Source organism: Nerophis lumbriciformis, linkage group LG08 (assembly GCF_033978685.3).
Source record: "Nerophis lumbriciformis linkage group LG08, RoL_Nlum_v2.1, whole genome shotgun sequence".
Taxonomy (NCBI): domain Eukaryota; kingdom Metazoa; phylum Chordata; class Actinopteri; order Syngnathiformes; family Syngnathidae; genus Nerophis; species Nerophis lumbriciformis.
The window spans coordinates 45715001-45732506 of record NC_084555.2 but is presented as its reverse complement, the minus strand read 5'-3'; the positions used below and the strand labels follow the sequence as shown (position 1 = coordinate 45732506).

At 40.4% G+C, this 17506-nt stretch overlaps 1 protein-coding gene across 2 annotated transcripts in view; it reads right to left on the bottom strand.

The window, feature by feature from the left end:
- The window catches only part of zfyve26 (zinc finger, FYVE domain containing 26), a 72298-nt gene that overhangs the window by 12250 nt on the left and 42542 nt on the right, over positions 1-17506 (bottom strand). Inside the window, exons 26-36 of one of the 2 annotated variants that reach the window (XM_061969035.1) lie at positions 15201-15450; positions 12779-12880; positions 12433-12626; positions 12190-12323; positions 10664-10692; positions 7980-8113; positions 7674-7894; positions 5280-5427; positions 4988-5197; positions 655-870; positions 373-570 (exon numbers count right to left, since the gene is read on the bottom strand). In XM_061969035.1, coding sequence (XP_061825019.1) covers positions 373-570; positions 655-870; positions 4988-5197; positions 5280-5427; positions 7674-7894; positions 7980-8113; positions 10664-10692; positions 12190-12323; positions 12433-12626; positions 12779-12880; positions 15201-15450 — 1836 coding nt within the window. The remainder of the gene's footprint in view (positions 1-372; positions 571-654; positions 871-4987; positions 5198-5279; positions 5428-7673; positions 7895-7979; positions 8114-10663; positions 10693-12189; positions 12324-12432; positions 12627-12778; positions 12881-15200; positions 15451-17506) is intronic. The other variant, XM_061969036.1, reaches the window with a different exon arrangement.

Sequence of the window (17506 nt, the reverse complement as noted above, 5' to 3'; positions counted from 1 at the left end):
GTTAGGTCAGGAAAAAACAGAGGCTATTTCATCCCTACAAGCCTGTTTGGCGGGTTTCCCTGCTCTTCAGGGGATTTTCCCCTGAAGAGCAGGGAAACCTGCCAAACAGGCTTGTAGGGATGAAATAGCCTCTGTGTTTTTTCCTGACCTAACGTATATTCCGCTGTACCCCGGTATTGAGCACTGTATACCGGATAAACCACAGAAACCTTGACTATAAAATAATATATATATATATATATATACATTTTTAAACAATTTTTGGAAATTATGAATGGATTTAGAATTGGGATGAATAAGAATCGCGATTCAGATGTGAATCAATTTTGTTGTGCATCTCTATTAAAAACCCTCAAACTATAAGACAATAACCATCATGAACTGCTGCAGCTGATAGAGCGTGTGGAAGTAGCTTCGCCGCTGCAGGAACTGGCAGGAGGCGATGAGATAGCGGCTGCAGCTTTCCAGACCGGGGTCCAGTTTTTCCAGGATGTCCTGCAACGTCCCCAAGCGTCCTCTCTCCAGAGTGGGCTGTAGCACGCCCTCCAGGAACACGTCCTCGGGGGAGTCCTGAGAGAGTGTGAGATGAATACACAGGCTAAGCACGGTGTCTGGTTGGTGAGCCCAATAAAAAAATGACAAATGGAGGCTGGCCTTGTTGAGGAGTAACGAGAGCGCTTCGGTCATGCTGTCATGGCGCATGTAGAAGCTGACGCGCGCCAAGAGAGTGCCGTATGTGTTCAGGTAGTACAGGCACTCCTGATGGAGGACGCTCCGCTGGTTCTGGGAGTCCGCTCGCTCCGCAGGGCCGCGCTCAGTAAGAGCCTCCTCCAGCTCATACAGTGAGGCCAAGATGTCCTCGCTAAAAGACTGCAGTGGACATGCAGACAGGACATGAAAGTGGATAGTAGACAGTTACTTAGAGTTAAGACTTTGACAAACTTTATTGATCCACAAACTTACAAACTACTGTGCGTGTGTATATTTAATGCTACATACACATAATCAACATGTGTAATAAATGTCATTTATCACCAGTGTTGGGACTAATGCGTTATAAAGTTAGTTTCGGCGGTAACTAGTAATCTAACGCGTTATTTTTTATATTCAGTAACTCAGTTACCGTTACTACATGATGCGTTACTGTGTTATTTTACGTTATTTTTTATGTAGTATCGGCTAGAAACAGAAGATCTGTATGGCGTCACATTGGTGCCAAAAATCCGAGCGCATAAAAACTGTTATCGCGCACTGATTCTCCACGGTGCCTTTCTGCGCGCGCGCGACGCCTTTCTGCGCGCTCTCTGTGTACTCCTGGCATCTCTCCTCGCGCTGTCATGTTTCTTTTTGGCACTTTGGGGGCGGGTATGCTTGGACGGCCCCTTCTTTCTGATTGGTCAGGCGAAAAATGCTGAAAAATGCTCAGAGCCAATCAGAAGTATAGCAGGGCGGGTCATCGTCAATATGTATCAAGATTTACGGAGGAAGAAGTGGATAAAAAAATGTCGCGCGCTGATGAAGGTTATTTCATACCACATAAACACAATATAGGGTAATACAAAATGTGACCCAAATAAATAATAAGACAACAAACACCATAATCACATCTTTCAGCCAGAACTGGTCCACCAGCAATAACATCCAACCATAACATTATTTTATATTTTCACTTCTTCTTGAACATTTGTTTTCTAATTTATGGAATTTCTTTTGATTCAGCCATAAAATTAATGAAATAATCTTTGAATTTTGTTTTTAAAATGTTAAAAATAGCCTTTTAATAATGTATTCTGAAACAGTTTAAAATAATCAGAGAACTGACTAACACTGACCCTAAACAACTATGTTGCACAATTAAGTCTTTTTTTTTTTTAAAGCGAAAGAGGTAATTTCAACAGGTACAGCATCCTATGTCATATCTACATGTAATAAGATTTGTAACAAGGCAAACCGTTTGTAAATTGGTGGAAAATCGAGCAAGTTATGGTAATTTAATTAGTACATGTACCATTGACATCAATGTAATGATTGAGGCTAGATGTCCGAGGTAAGATGGCTACAACGTTGCTACGCTGGAGAATGATTGGTCATATGAAAAATGCTCACAGCCAATCAGAAAGGAGGGGCCGTCTAAGCATACCCGCCCCCAAAGTGCCAAAAAGAAACATGACAGCGCGAGGAGAGATGCCAGGAGTACACAGAGCGCGCACAGACCGAGACGGTGCGCACGCAAAAAGGCACCACGCGCGCGCAAAAGGGTGTCGCGCGCGCGCACGAAGTGGGGAATCAGCGCTCGATAACAGTTTTTATGCACTCGGATTTTTGGCACTAATGTGACGCCATAGATCTGAGTGTGTTTTATTGGAGCGCTGCAGTGTCGTCCTTCTGAATGTGCTTGTGTCACAAGCCGGAGGCGCGCTCTGTGTGTGTCTGGGTGTGGGTGTGGGGAGGGAGGTGAGGGGACGGGGAGAGGGGGATGGCGTGTCTGTGTTTACTAACAACAGAGCCGCAGTCGAGTGTCTTAACATGGAGATATTCTCACTTCTTTTTTTTTTGTGGAGCACAAAGAAAAGAACATTTGAGTTAAATGTAAGTTGTGTCTTGGATCAAAGATCCCGTCTACTGCCCAAAACAGCAATTCAAATCTGCCTGGTTAGGCTTTGTGTATGCCACGTGTGCCTTCCTTAGGTGAAGCCAGGTTTACAGCTATGTTGTTATTATGCTGTTTGTTACTTATGTATGTTATGTTGCAACTATTTAAAATAGTTTTGTCAATTTGTTCTAGCCTGAAATAAATTGGCCCTTTGAAACATATCTTTGTCTTTGTGTGTTGTATGTAGAGCACATTGCTTAGTAGAGTTCAGTGATGCAAATGCATGTCAAATTGATCAACAGATTGTATTATTCTCCAACTAAAAGGGCATTAATGGGAGCTTATAAAAATAAAAAATAAAAATAAAATAAAAAAAATAAAAAAGTAACTAAATAGTTACTTTTCACAGTAACGCATTACTTTTTGGTGTAAGTAACTGAGTTAGTAACTGAGCTACTTTTGAAATAAAGTGACTAGTAACTGTAACTAGTTACTGGTTTTCAGTAACTGTTTATCACACACAACAACTTAACTAGGGGGGACTCAAATTTTTCACTTCTAATCCGATACCGATATCGGAGCCTTAAGTATTGTCTGATACCGTTACTGATCTGGTACAATATCAGCAGAAATCATACATTCTTGTATTATTTTGTAGTGTGGAAGGTTAGAAAATAATTTTAATAAGTGTAAATAGTCAAACATAGGTTCAGTAACCAATTACGGGTCAAGATCTCTTGGTATCATCAGAAGAATCAGGGGTTTGGTTAATCAGGCATGCCTCTTAACTCTTTATTTACAGTTTAATTTATCCATATCTTATCTATAAGCAAAATTGTCTGGGCTAGTACATATCCATCAAATTTACACAAATGATTCATTATACAAAATAAATTTGTAAGAATAGCTGCCTCCTCTAACTACACGCACACGTACACAATGGGAATAATGAACAACAAATCAATGATTGAAGTGACAAACTTGCCATCCAAACAATACACCGTTTGTTGACAAGAAGATATGAAAGCCATCAAAGCACATTCAATCTCTTTATTAACCAGAACAAACACAATACGGTGAAAAGATTTAAAAGAGCTGGCGTCAGAGCCGACAAACTGCTGCTGCTAACTGTTAAAGCTAACAAACACAGCTCCCTTGAAACCCTCGGAGACAACACATGGCACGAGGCAACAGGCCCTGCCTTTTAAAAGCACAGACACATTGTGCTCTCATATGAAAACGTCTCTCAACTGCATATTAAGTACTAATTAATTACATTTATTATTAAAGATTAATTCCGTTAGTAATTTAATTACTTTTTTGGTAAAGTAACAAGTAACTATAATTAATTACTTTTTTAAAGTAATTTTCAGAACACTGTTACTTATGATTAGTCGTAGTTATTATTGTTGAAGGAAATAGCGAACGTTGTGATGCGTCTGTGAAATTAATAACGCCGTAATGCTTCAAATGAGCAAAATATGTAAATAATAATTGTTAGCCGACTTTTGCTAGTGTTTATTTACAAGTTAGAACGTTTAAAAAAAAAAGGAAAAACATGTTCTTGTTACATTGTGAATAATAGACAAAATGTCAAAAAAGTGCAGTTGCCCTTCAAGTTGAAGTGTAATGGTATTTTTTGGGGGGCGACACCTTGTGGCCACAATCGTTTAGCTCGTGACGCAGAAAGTTGAACGATGTGGACACGTTTGTTACTGGATACCTTTTAAATACGGTTCTGCCTTGGAGACTTTGCATGTTTAAGTAATATGCAAATATAATTACTTGATACTTGTTTATATTCACAAATGTGATTTAAGTTGCAATATTGTTCAATAATTACAATTATTACGCAAGTCTAGTTTAAGTGCTATTGTGTGCTTAGCTACTGTGTAGCTGCTAGCTTCTAGGAAACTTTAGACTACCATGTTTATCTTTTATCGAAACGCTCACATCGGAAATTTTAGAAGCCATCCGATTACTTGTTTTTTTGTGGACCGATATCCGATATCGATATCGGGACAAGGAGGACACAAACGTTAGCAATGTGAGCTACATAAATGATAAATAAATGATAAATGGGTTGTACTTGTATAGCGCTTTTCTACCTTCAAGGTACTCAAAGCGCTTTGACACTATTTCCACATTTACCCATTCACACACACATTCACACACTGATGGAGGGAGCTGCCATGCAAGGCGCTAACCAGCACCCATCAGGAGCAAGGATGAAGTGTCTTGCTCAGGACACAACGGACATGACGAGGTTGGTACTAGGTGGGGATTGAACCAGGGGTCCTCGGGTCGCGCACGGCCATTCTTCCACTGCGCCACGCCGCCCCTTGCTAGCATTTCAGTCTATTTAAATGGCCGCCGCAGAACGAGCATGTATACCTTGGACAGTGTAGGCCTCACGCTGGTCTCCAGGTGTTTCACAATCTCCTGGAGCAGGGTAGGGCCCTGGTTGAGTTGGTTCCGGTCCACGGGAGCCTTCAGGCAGCGGGCAAACTTCTCCCGAGCCCCAGTGAGGTTGCCCGCCTTCAATGAGGCCATGGCCCAGACTTGCCACACAGCGCCGGGGTCCAGACCGCTCTTGGTGGACACCTTCCAAAAGAGAACAAGATAGGGCCACATTATAACCTAGCATGCGTTCATATATATATTTACATTCTTACTATTGACTCACCTCCACTGCTAGCTGGTAATGCTCCGCCTCCAAGAGCTGGTTTCGAAGCCGCGTCACCGCCGAGGTCTCCAGGATGTCGTCCAGGGAAGGAATATGCTTGTAATTTGCCGCCACTAAAATCTTCAGGACGTCGACTTTGCTGATGTAACTGCAGAATAAACAAAAAAGTCGAAACGCTTAAAAGAACGCAGGCTTCACTACACATCTTAAAATAATGCCTGAAGCTATCTGTCATTCAGTTATAAATGTGGGATTTGTCATTTTGATAATTTTCATAAGTAATTATGCTAACCTAGCATGATATTAAAATGTAATGTTAGCATGTAGCTCACATAGCTCTATGCTAGTGTTGCTAATATCTGTACTACTCCTTAATTGTGAGTTCAAACCCCAGCCGAGTCATACCAAAGACTAAAAAAATGGGACCCATTGCCTCCCTGCTTGGCACTCAGCATTAAGGCTATAAAAATGGGATCCATTACCTCCCTGCTTGGCACTCAGCATCAAGGGTTGGAATTGAGGGGTTAAATAACCAAAAATGATTCCCGGGTGCGGCCACCACTGCTGCTCACTGCTCCCCTCACCTCCCAGGGGGCGATCAAGGGTGATGGGTTGTACTTGTACTTGGGTTGTACTTGTATAGCGCTTTTCTTGTTGCATTTTGTCATTTCCCTGCCTTCTCTTTTTTTTTGTCTGTTTTCTTTCTTCAGTCAATTAGTCCCCAGCGAGACACACCTGCAACTAAACTCTACCCAGTAGTATATAAGCTCGTCACCGACAGCTGGTCCCTGCCGATTATTGTCTCCTGCACCTTCCACGTGCATGCGCATGATTCACTTCGTCCTGCCTGGTATGTTGTTTTTTCTTATTATCTAAATTCCTCACCTCTTTGTATTTGCCTTCTAGCCTTCCTGAGGTGAAGAGGATTTTGTTGGACCTTTTGTAGTGCTCAGTGCGCCCTGGCCTTTTCCCCCTGCCGACCACTGAAGGACCTGCTTTTGTTTGTATATTCATGGTTTGCATTTTTCCCCCATCGCCTTTTGTTACACTTTTTGGACTCATATTAAATTGTTTAACATATTGTAAATCAGCCTCGCCTCCAGTCTCTGCATCCTGGGATCACCTCCTTGATCAAACCCTAACATTTCTACCTTCAAGGTACTAAAAGCGCTTTGACACTACTTCCACATTTACCCATTCACACACACATTCACACACTGATGGAGGGAGCTGCCATGCAAGGCGCTAACCAGCACCCATCAGGAGCAAGGGTGAAGTGTCTTGCTCATCAAACTGCATTTGATGGGTCAAATGCAGAGAGTAATTTCGCCACACCTAGTGTGTGTGTGACAATCATGGGTATTTTAACTTAACTTTAAGGGTTGGAATTGGGGGTTAAATAACAAAAAAGGATTCCCGAGCGAGGCCACCGCTGCTGCTCACTGCTCCCCTCACCTCCCAGGTGGTGATCATGGCTGATGGGTCAAATGCAGACAGTCATTTTGCCACACCTAGTGTGTGTGTGACAATCATGGGTACTTTAACTTTAACTTTAATTAATTCAAAGGCCTAGTGGCCACATGCGTGGACAGCACCTTTTAGCTCTGTGTGAATGTGTGTGTGAATGGGTGAATGTGGAAATAGTGTCAAAGCGCTTTGAGTACCTTGAAGGTAGAAAAGCGCTATACAAGTATAACCCATTTATCATTTATATTTCCAAAATTGTGTACACTACTGAATTGGGGTCTTATGGCCGCTTATGTGGACACCTATACTGCCATCTGGTGGTGTCAGAAGAGTATAAGATACAATGGAATTTGGAAAAAAAAAAAGTGTAAAAATAAGAATTAGCATGTCACTAAACATGAAGTATACATTTGTGTACTTATGGACTAAGTACATCATATCAAAAGATGATTCTTAGTTTTTATTCTAAATAGGGTCCAATAAGCCCAAATAGCAAAGAGAAATTTAAAAAAAGCATGTAAGAGGTTAATGTTAGTTGCTATATGTGATGTATACATCTATTATATGAATTTATATGGGTGGTATAGCTCGGTTGGTAGAGTGGCCGTGCCAGCAACTTGAGGGTTCAAGGTTCGATTCCCGCTTCCGCCATCCTAGTCACTGCCGTTGTGTCCTTGGGCAAGACACTTTACCCACCTGCTCCCAGTGCCACCCACATTGGTTTAAATGTAACTTAGATATTGGGTTTCACTATGTAAAAAGCGCTTTGAGTCACTAGAGAAAAGCGCTATATAAATATAATTCACTTCACTCTTACATTGGAGAAGTGCACAATTACAGTGTGTATGTCACAAGTGGATCAAGTACACAATCGCACTTCTCAGCTCATTAGCATAAAAGCTGCAAGCAAAGTCTTATGAGAGTTACCTGTCGCACAGGGCGAGGTCGTGGTTGTGTCCGACTCTGACGAACATCAGCTTGGCGCTGAAGAGCAGCCGCCGCATTATGTCCGTCAGCAGGCAAGCGTCCACCTCCGGGTTGGTCAGCTTCCTGGAGAGCGAGCGGCAGTGGTCGATGAGCTGGTGGCCACATGTTGCCTGGTCGCTGTGCAGGGACAAGATGGCCACGCAGAGATGTGCACTGGGCGCCTTAGAGGAGTTTTTAGGGAAAAAAACGAAGAGTGAATTAAAAAGGCATTTGTTATTGTTGTCTGGCCATGTTCGAATCCCCGACCTGCTCGTAGTAGAACTCGCTCCGCAACAGCTGGTTGTCCGTCGCATCCGCAGAGAGCAGGAACTGCCTCGGGGACACCTCAGGCAGCTGCAACATGCCGTCCAGAAGGTCTTCCGTCATGGCGGGGCTCGCTGCTGCAGCACATTATGTATCAGGTGAGAATGTTGTGCAATAAGCACCCAAACCCTGCATCATGATTACTATTTCATTCTTCATTTCTAATCAGTGTTTCACATTTTTAGCTTGTTCTTCTTTGCTATTGATTTTACTGCCATAATTATGACAATTTGTTGTGGATTTTATATCTCATTGTTGAATTACTTACAAACATCGTTTCCATATGAGTTGGGAAATTGTGTTAGATGTAAATATAAACGGAATACAATGATTTGCAAATCCTTTTCAACCCATATTCAATTGAATGCACTACAAAGACAAGATATTTGATGTTCAAACTCATAAACTTTATTTTTTTTTTGCAAATAATAATTAACTTAGAATTTCATGCCAAAGTAGTTGGGAAAGGGCATGTTCACCACTGTGCTACATCACCTTTTATTTTAACAACACTCAATAAACGATTGGGAACTGAGGAAACTTTGAACTTTGCGTCGATAACAGTCTGGATGGTTCGCTTCCCCTTTGGTCCGGATGACACAATGTCGAATATTTCCAAAAACAATTTGAAATGTGGACTCGTCAGACCACAGAACACTTTTCCACTTTGCATGAGTCCATCTTAGATGATCTCGGGCCCAGAGAAGCCGGCGGCGTTTCTTGATGTTGTTCATAAATGGCTTTCGCTTTGCATAGTAGAGCTTTAACTTGCACTTACAGATGTAGCGACAAACTGTATTTAGTGACAGTGGTTTTCTGAAGTGTTCCTGAGCCCATGTGGTGATATCCTTTAGAGATTGATGTCGGTTTTTGATACAGTGCCGTCTGAGGGATCAAAGGTCATGGTCATTCAATGTTGGTTTCCCGCCATGCCGCTTACGTGCAGTGATTTCTCCAGATTCTCTGAACCTTTTGATGATATTACGGACCGTAGATGTTGAAATCCCTAAATTTCTTCCAATTGCACTTTGAGAAACGTTGTTCTTAAACTGTTTGATTATTTGCTCACGCAGTTGTGGACAAAGGGGTGTACCTCGCCCCATCCTTTCTTGTGAAAGACTGAGCATTTTTTGGGAAGCTGTTTTTATACCCAATCATGGCACCCACCTGTTCCCAATTAGTCTGCACACCTGTGGGATGTTCCAAATAAGTGTTTGATGAGCATTCCTCAACTTTATCAGTATTTATTGCCACCTTTCCCAACTTCTTTGTCGCGTGTTGCTAGCATCAAATTCTAAAGTTAATGATTATTTGCAAAAAAAAAAGTTTATCAGTTTGAACATCAAATATGTTGTCTTTGTAGCATATTCAACTGAATATGGGTTGAAAAGGATTTGCAAATCATTGTATTCCGTTTATATTTACATCTAACACAATTTCCCAACTCATATGGAAACGGGGTTTGTACTTAGTTATAATTTTATTGATAATATTCAAGTATTTAAATCACTATTTTGTTCAACTTTCACGTCACAAAATTCCATAACAACACAAAAATACATGTTTTTTAAACAACATTTGGATTTCTATTTATTTAACCATATGGGGACATTCAATTGTAATTGCAGTGCAGTGGAACCTTGATTTACGAACCCCTATAATTGTGAACTTTTTGGCAATGAATGTTCTCATTCATCCAGGTCATTGTAATCTCAGGGCCACAACTGGACTGTTTGGTTTGTCTTAAAAGACGTTTCGCTGTCGTTTTGATAATAAAGAGATGTCGATCCATTACCCACTTGTTATGTTTGTTTAATATATACATTATAGGGTCTTCAAAGTGTGCATTATTTTACAAAAATAGGGACTTTTGTCAAAGATGGAACCAATTATTCATGTTTCCATTGTTTCTAATGGGGAACTTTGCTTCACAACACAAACTTTTTGATTTACAAACCACGGTCAAGAACCAACAAAGTTCGTAAATTGAGGTTCCACTGTATCTTCAGATCTAAACAGGACATAAGAGTCCTTAGATTTTTGAAGGCTGTAATTTTTGGGGAGGACATTTGTACTTTTTTTTGCTCAAATTTCTCAAAAATTCAGTCCCAAACACAAATACTATACAAGTACTTTTTTGAACGTCATTGAGATAATGTCACAGGTTTAAACTCGTAAATTTACTAATGGTATGTAAATGTATACTAATTGAAAACTGTGACATCATTTGATCAAAAGGCCTTCAAAGTGTTAAAAAAAAAAGGAAAAAAAAGCATTAGCTGTTTGGTGTTTTTGTTTAGGGCTGAAGCTGAATGAGAGACTTGAGCGAAAAAAGTAAAAAATAAAAGAAGAAAAGACTACAAAATGTTTTCATGCCCTTTAAAAAATGAAAGGAAAATTACAATTTAAAAATTTACCATAAAAAAAAAAGAAGCTAAAAATAAAGCAAAAATGTACTTAAAGGATGAAAAACTCTGCTTTTGTCTACTGAAAGTTAAGTACCGGTTCGGGCACCATCTCAAAAAAATTGATTTGGCACCGGTATTGATTCAAACGTAAAATATACTCAGCCTGATACATTCCAATTGTTTTACTCTCTCTACTTGTAACACCAAGACTTAGTTTACCTTCACTTGGTTCCAGCTCCTCATCAGAACTGCACAGAGGAACAAAGAAAGCATAAATTAATATAAAAACCTATATTTACATTTCATTAAGATCAAGAGTAAAGTATACTTTTTTTTATTAAAAAAAAAAAAAGTACTTTAATGTACAAAACCCAAAACCAGTGAAGTTGGCACGTTGTGTAATTCGTAAATAAAAACAGAATGAAATGATTTGCAAATCCTTTTCACCTTATATTCATTGAATAAACTGCAAAGACAAGATATTTAATGTTCGAACTGAGAAACTTGCCACGCTGTTGTAACACGTGGCTTGGCGTTGTCTTGCTGAAATAAGCAGGGGTGTCCATGATAACGTTGCTCGGATGGCAAAATATGTTGCTCCAAAACCTGTATGTACCTTTCAGCATTAATGGTGCCTTCACAGATATGTAAGTTACCCATGCCTTGGGCACTAATACACCCCCATACCATCCCAAATGCTGGCTTTTGAACTTTGCGCCTAGAACAATCCGGATGGTTCTTTTCCTCTTTGTTCCAGAGGACACCACGTCCACAGTTTCCAAAAACAATTTGAAATGTGGACTCGTCAGACCACAGAACACTTTTCGAGTTGGCATCAGTCCATCTTAGATGAGCTCGGGCCCAGCGAAGCCGGCACCGTTTCTGGGTGTTGTTGATAAATGGCTTTGGCTTTCCATAGTAGAGTTTTAACTTGCACTTACAGATGTAGCGATGAATTGTAGTTACTGACAGTGGTTTTCTGAAGTGTTCCTTGTGATATCCTTTACACACTGATGTCAGTTTTTGATGCAGTACCGCCTAAGGGATCCAAGGTCACGGGCATTGCTGCTTACGTGCAGTAATTTCTCCAGATTCTCTGAACCTTTTGATGATATTACAGACATTACATGGTGAAATCCCTAAATTCCTTGCAATAGCTGGTTGAGAAATGTTGTTCTTAAACTGTTGGACAATTTGCTCACGCATTTGTTCACAAAGTGGTGACCTTCGCCTCACCCTTGTTTGTGAATCACCCTTGTTTGTGAATGACTGAGCATTTCATGGAAGCTGCTTTTATACCCAATCATGGCACCCACTTGTTCACAATTAGCCTGTTCACCTGTAGGATGTTCCAAATAAGTGTTTCATGAGCATTCCTCAACTTACTCAGTCTTTTTTGCCACTTGTGCCAGCTTTTTTGAAACATGTTGCAGGCATCAAATTCCAAATGAGCTAATATTTGAAAAAAAATAACTACGTTTTCCAGTTCGAACGTCAAGTATCTTGTATTTGCAGTCTATTCAATTGAATATAGGTTGATTGGCAAATCATTGTATTCTGTTTTTATTCACAATTTACACAACGTGCCAACTTCACTGGTTTTGGGGTTTGTAGTTTTACTAGATTTTGTCTCTCATTTGGCAGCATGTTGTAAGAGGACCAGATGCAAACAGTGTTCATGACACATGAAATAAAGGCGGGCCTAACTGTCCCCTACCACCTTCTTCCAGCAGGGTCCCACTTACTCTGGGTGAAAGTAGGAATAACACGGGTCACAGACTCTGACCTCCGCGGGACATCCCTCCACAGGCATCTTACGCTCTGAACAAGCGTGACAAACCAAGCGGCCGCACCTTCGACAGTGATGGCGTCGGTTGAACTGAGAACACAGTTGGAATGTTATTTCTGCAAAAGCAACTTTCAATCTGTGGACGCTCTCCAAATGATTTAGAGGTTTGGACTTTTCCTTCTCGTTGTCCGACACTCACCATGGTGAATCTCTCGCGCCTGCACACCATGCAAACATGCTGTTGGGTGTCGGGCACCCAGTCCTTCTGGGCCGGGGGTTGATCCGGAGGCTGGAACTTGGCAAGAGAGGAGTGTTTTCTCCCCGTTGAGCCGCGGTCCCGCTCTTTGTCGTTGTTGTTGTTGTTTGACGAGGGTGTGTGCATGGGCGTGCTGCCTGCAGGGTAAAAGGCAATAAATGTAAAGCCACAGTGTGCACCAACCTGTATTTTTATTACATACAGTATATCAAAAACACATTTTTCTGTTTTACTGCTCCTCGCTTTGGCAGCTGTGTGTCACATGACATAACAGCAAGTGCTGACTTACTGGCGGTGGGTGTTGGCGAGTCGAGTCGACTGCACGATAGGGTGCTGCTGTCCTGAGCCGGACACTGAGATATCAGCGCATCCTGCAGGCTGATGACAGAGTCTGACAAAACAAGAGGACACTGCATTAGGTACACCTGCCAGTGTTTCCCCAGAGGACGCAGTTGTATGTGCGTTTCATTTTGATGGACGTTGTGGGGAAACAAAAAGCGCGACAAAAACATGACAGCTATGTTTAGAAATACAAATTAACCTCTTAAGGCCCAAGCTGTTTGTTTACATGTTTATTTTATTTCTCTTTGCTATTTGGGCTTATTGAACCCTAATTAGAATAAAAACTAAAAATCATCTTTTAATATGATGTACTTAAGTCCATAAGTGCACAAACGTGTACTTCATGTTTAGTGACATGCTAATTCTTATTTTTACACTTTTTTTTCCAAATTCCATTGTATGTTATACTCTTCTGACACCACCAGACAGCAGTATAAGTGTCCATATGTCGGCATAAGACCCCAATTCAGTAGTGTACACAATTTTGGAAATAAGAGCTAAAAGGTGCTGTCCACGCATGTGGCCACTAAGGCCTTTAGAGGTTAAAGGGGAACATTATCACAATTTCAGAAGGGTTAAAACCATTAAAAATCAGTTCCCAGTGGCTTATTTTATTTTTCGAAGTTTTTTTCAAAATTTTACCATCACGCAATATCCCTAAAAAAAGCTTCAAAGTGCCTGATTTTAACCATCGTTATATACACCCGTCCATTTTCCTGTGACGTCACATAGTGATGTCAACACAAACAAACATGGCGGATAGAACAGCAAGGTATAGCGACATTAGCTCGGATTCAGACTCGGATTTAAGCGGCTTAAGCGAAATTGAAGAAGAAATTGAAGCTATTGAGCCATATCGGTTTGAACCGTATGCAAGCGAAACCGACGAAAACGACACGACAGCCACTTTCTTCTGTCGTTTTTTTTTTTATAATGTCACAAACAAGATGGAACCTGTGAAAGCTTTTAATGGAGAGGAGCAGGAATGGCTATCGGTCACATTCAAACCGATACGGTACCTGGGAATCGATACCGGTACCAATTTTCGGTACTTTTATGTGTTAAAGTTAAAGTACCAATGATTGTCACACACACACTAGGTGTGGCGAAATTATTCTCTGCATTTGACCCATCACCCTTGATCACCCCCTGGGAGGTGAGGGGAGCAGTGAGCAGCAGCGGTGGCCGCGCCTGGGAATAATTTTTGGTGATTTAACCCCCAATTCCAACCCTTGATGCTGAGTGCCAAGCAGGGGGGTATTGGGTCCCATTTTTATAGTCTTTGGTATGACTTGGCCGGGGTTTGAACTCACAACTTACCGATCTCAAGGCGGACACTCTAACCCAGTGGTTCTTAACCTGGGTTCGATCGAACCCTAAGGGTTCGGTGAGTCGGCCTCAGGGGTTCGGCAGAGCCTCCGCCGCGGAGGTCAAGACACGCCCGACTCATCGTGTAAACAAAAACTTCTCCCTGTCGGCATCTTATGGATATCCCCAAACAATGTTCTCTCTAATTTTCCATGTGTGAGCAAACGCAAAAACTCCTTGAGCATTCAGTGGAGTACATGTGAGCGACGTCAGACGTGCACATGCACTGTGGTTACACCTGCAGCACACCTGTCCCAAATCTGACTAAATAACAAGTTCAATGTTTTATTATTATAATCAAATGACAGCGGTCATTTCCATGAGATTATTTTCTAATAGAAGTGTTTTGGCCCACTTACAATGACTATAACATATTGTTTTTCAGAGCTGTGTACTACTAGTATTATATTACTGGGTGGGGGTCCTGCTCTGGAAATAATGTGTACCCCTTTCAGATATCGCATTTAGTTCCCACTAAAACATTCACATGTTGCACAATGAAATGTAAACATGGAATCATGTGTCCATTCCTGTAACTTTCCGTTTGTAAAATATATCTTTATTAGTATTTCTTTAATATAATAACATCATTTTATGATTTCGGTTCGGGTTCGGTGAATGCGCATATGAAACTGGTGGGGTTCGTTACCTCCAACAAGGTTAAGAACCACTGCTCTAACCACTAGGCCACTGAGTAGGTAGTGCTAATAAATGTTCATTGTTTGATTTAAAAAAAAAAATGTTTTTAATGTAACATTTAAAAATGAGCTGATTACATTAAAGTCCCATTTGCAATGCAGTTGCACTTTCAAGACCTGTACATTTCCTTTCAGAGCCTCATTGAAAATGTTATGTTTGCAAAATGATAATAAAGAATCTTGAATCTATGGTATGTTGTCTAACTAGTAGGCATCTTTTTTTAATGAAGCTGTGTGTGTTATGTTGCGCCCTGCCAAGTGTTTATACTGTAAGTATTGTGTAATAATAAAGCTTGTAAGTACCGGATCTAGACCTCTCTCTGGGCGCGCAAGTGAAGTCCAGGGCCTTGCCGGCGTACTCCGCCAGAAGCTTGTCGATGTCATCCACCACGAAGCCCGCTTCATGGACGGCCAGGAGGCTCCTCAGGGTCCGTACTGCCATGTCGGCCCAGTCCACCTTCAGGTTCATCAAAAGCTGCTCCAACATCAGCAAGGGCTTCGACAGCAGCGGGAAATAGTCTTGCCTGGCGGCCGGCGGCAGTGTCAGCATCACCTGAGGCAAGAATACCTTAATTATAAATATTCCATATTTCTGTGGTAGTCCAAAACTGTTTGTTAAAGGACAGCAGGGTTGTAGGGGAGTGCATGGTGCTTGACCAATTTGAACATAATTGGCTATAAGACGCATTTGTACAAAATTTATATGGAGACAAAACGTGAGTAAACAAACAAATAAGTTGAGAAATACAAATAAAATGACCTGTCTTTTTGTGGTTAAGGGGGCACAGCTTGTTGTAAAGAGCAATACGTACTTCTGTGTGAGTCTCCAAAATCTCCAATAAGACTAGGAAGAGTCACTAGATTTGTTGCTTGTCAGGGTCTGAACACTCACTAAATATAGCAACTTAATGGCTGTGCTGGCAACACTAATCCCTTATGCTATGTCTTCTTATTCTCTGGCAGACCGTTTGTGTATGAGGTAGGGATGGGTACTGTTCACATTTAAACCGATACGATACAAATTCCAGGGTACCTAGGAATCGATACGGGTACTCATAGTACTTTTGTGTGTGTTAATAAATGTTAATTGTTGGGTAATAAAATTGGATTTCTTTATGTAACATTTAAAAATGAGCTGATTATGATAACTGTGCTGTTCAGTTGTTATATATTGTGTTCTTATGTCATTTGAGTCTCATTTGTAATGCAGTTGCATTTCCAAGATGGTAGTACTGTATTGGTTATCTATAGTGTGTTGTTTAACTAGGAAGTAGCGTTTCCAGGAAGCTGAATGTGTTATGTTGCGTCTTACAAAGTGTTTACACTGCAAGTATTGTGCTGACTACACACCAGCTGTTTGATTGTTGTATTTCTCATTACAAAATTTGGAGGTGTTGAAATCGCCATGTAAAATTGCTAATGCTAGTAGCCTGTCTATGGCAAATCCAATGTAAAATTAGCATCAAGCTAGCACATTTTGGAAGACTGGAGTCTTACTTTGCGTTTAAGTCTTTGAGCATGAACTGATGCAGCCTACTTGGATGAGAGGCAAAACGTCTTCACAGACAAACCAAACAGTCCAGTTGCGATCCATTGATGTTCTGACAAGTTCTTGTAAGCACAGAAGACGTGTTGTCGGCAACAGCACTCCAAGGAGAGAAAGACATGGCAGGTGGGTGTGGGGGACAGTGGGGAGGGCAAGGGTCACCAGAGCCTAGTTTTATTGTATATTGTATACTGTATATTGTGTTTGCTGATGTTTTCTGCTGTAAAATAAATTTTAAATAAACGTCCGATAGATAAAAAAAAAAGCAGATATCTATATACTGTACATCAAAATGTAGATAATATCGGCCCTGATAATCGGTCGATCCGAGAGATGATACAGTATTATCTGCTCACAGACGCTACTTTGTGGTTGTTTGTGCACACTACAGCTAGTCCTGGATAGTCCCACTCTTTAATGCTTTAGTCATAGGCAGAATTCTTACAGGAATGAGGCAAAAATACAACCTTACTTACTGTACAGTATATATATATATATATACATATATATATATATATATACAGTACATATACATACATATATATATATTTATATACATACATTCATATGTACATACACACATACAGTACATATAAATACAAATACATATTTATATACATACATACAGTATATATATATATATATATATATATATATATATATATATATATATATATATATATATATATATATATATATATATACATATACACATATACGGGAAATCTGCGAAACAGGCTTGTAGGGATGATATAGCCTAGTATTTTTTCCTGACCTAACGTATATTCCGCTCTACCCTGGTATTGAGCACTGTATAATGGATAAACTACAGAAACCTTGACTATATATTTACATATATACAGGTAAAAGCCAGTAAATTAGAATATTTTGAAAAACTTGATTTATTTCAGTAATTGCATTCAAAAGGTGTAACTTGTACATTATATTTATTCATTGCACACAGACTGATGCATTCAAATGTTTATTTCATTTAAATTTGATGATTTGAAGTGGCAACAAATGAAAATCCAAAATTCCGTGTGTCACAAAATTAGAATATTGT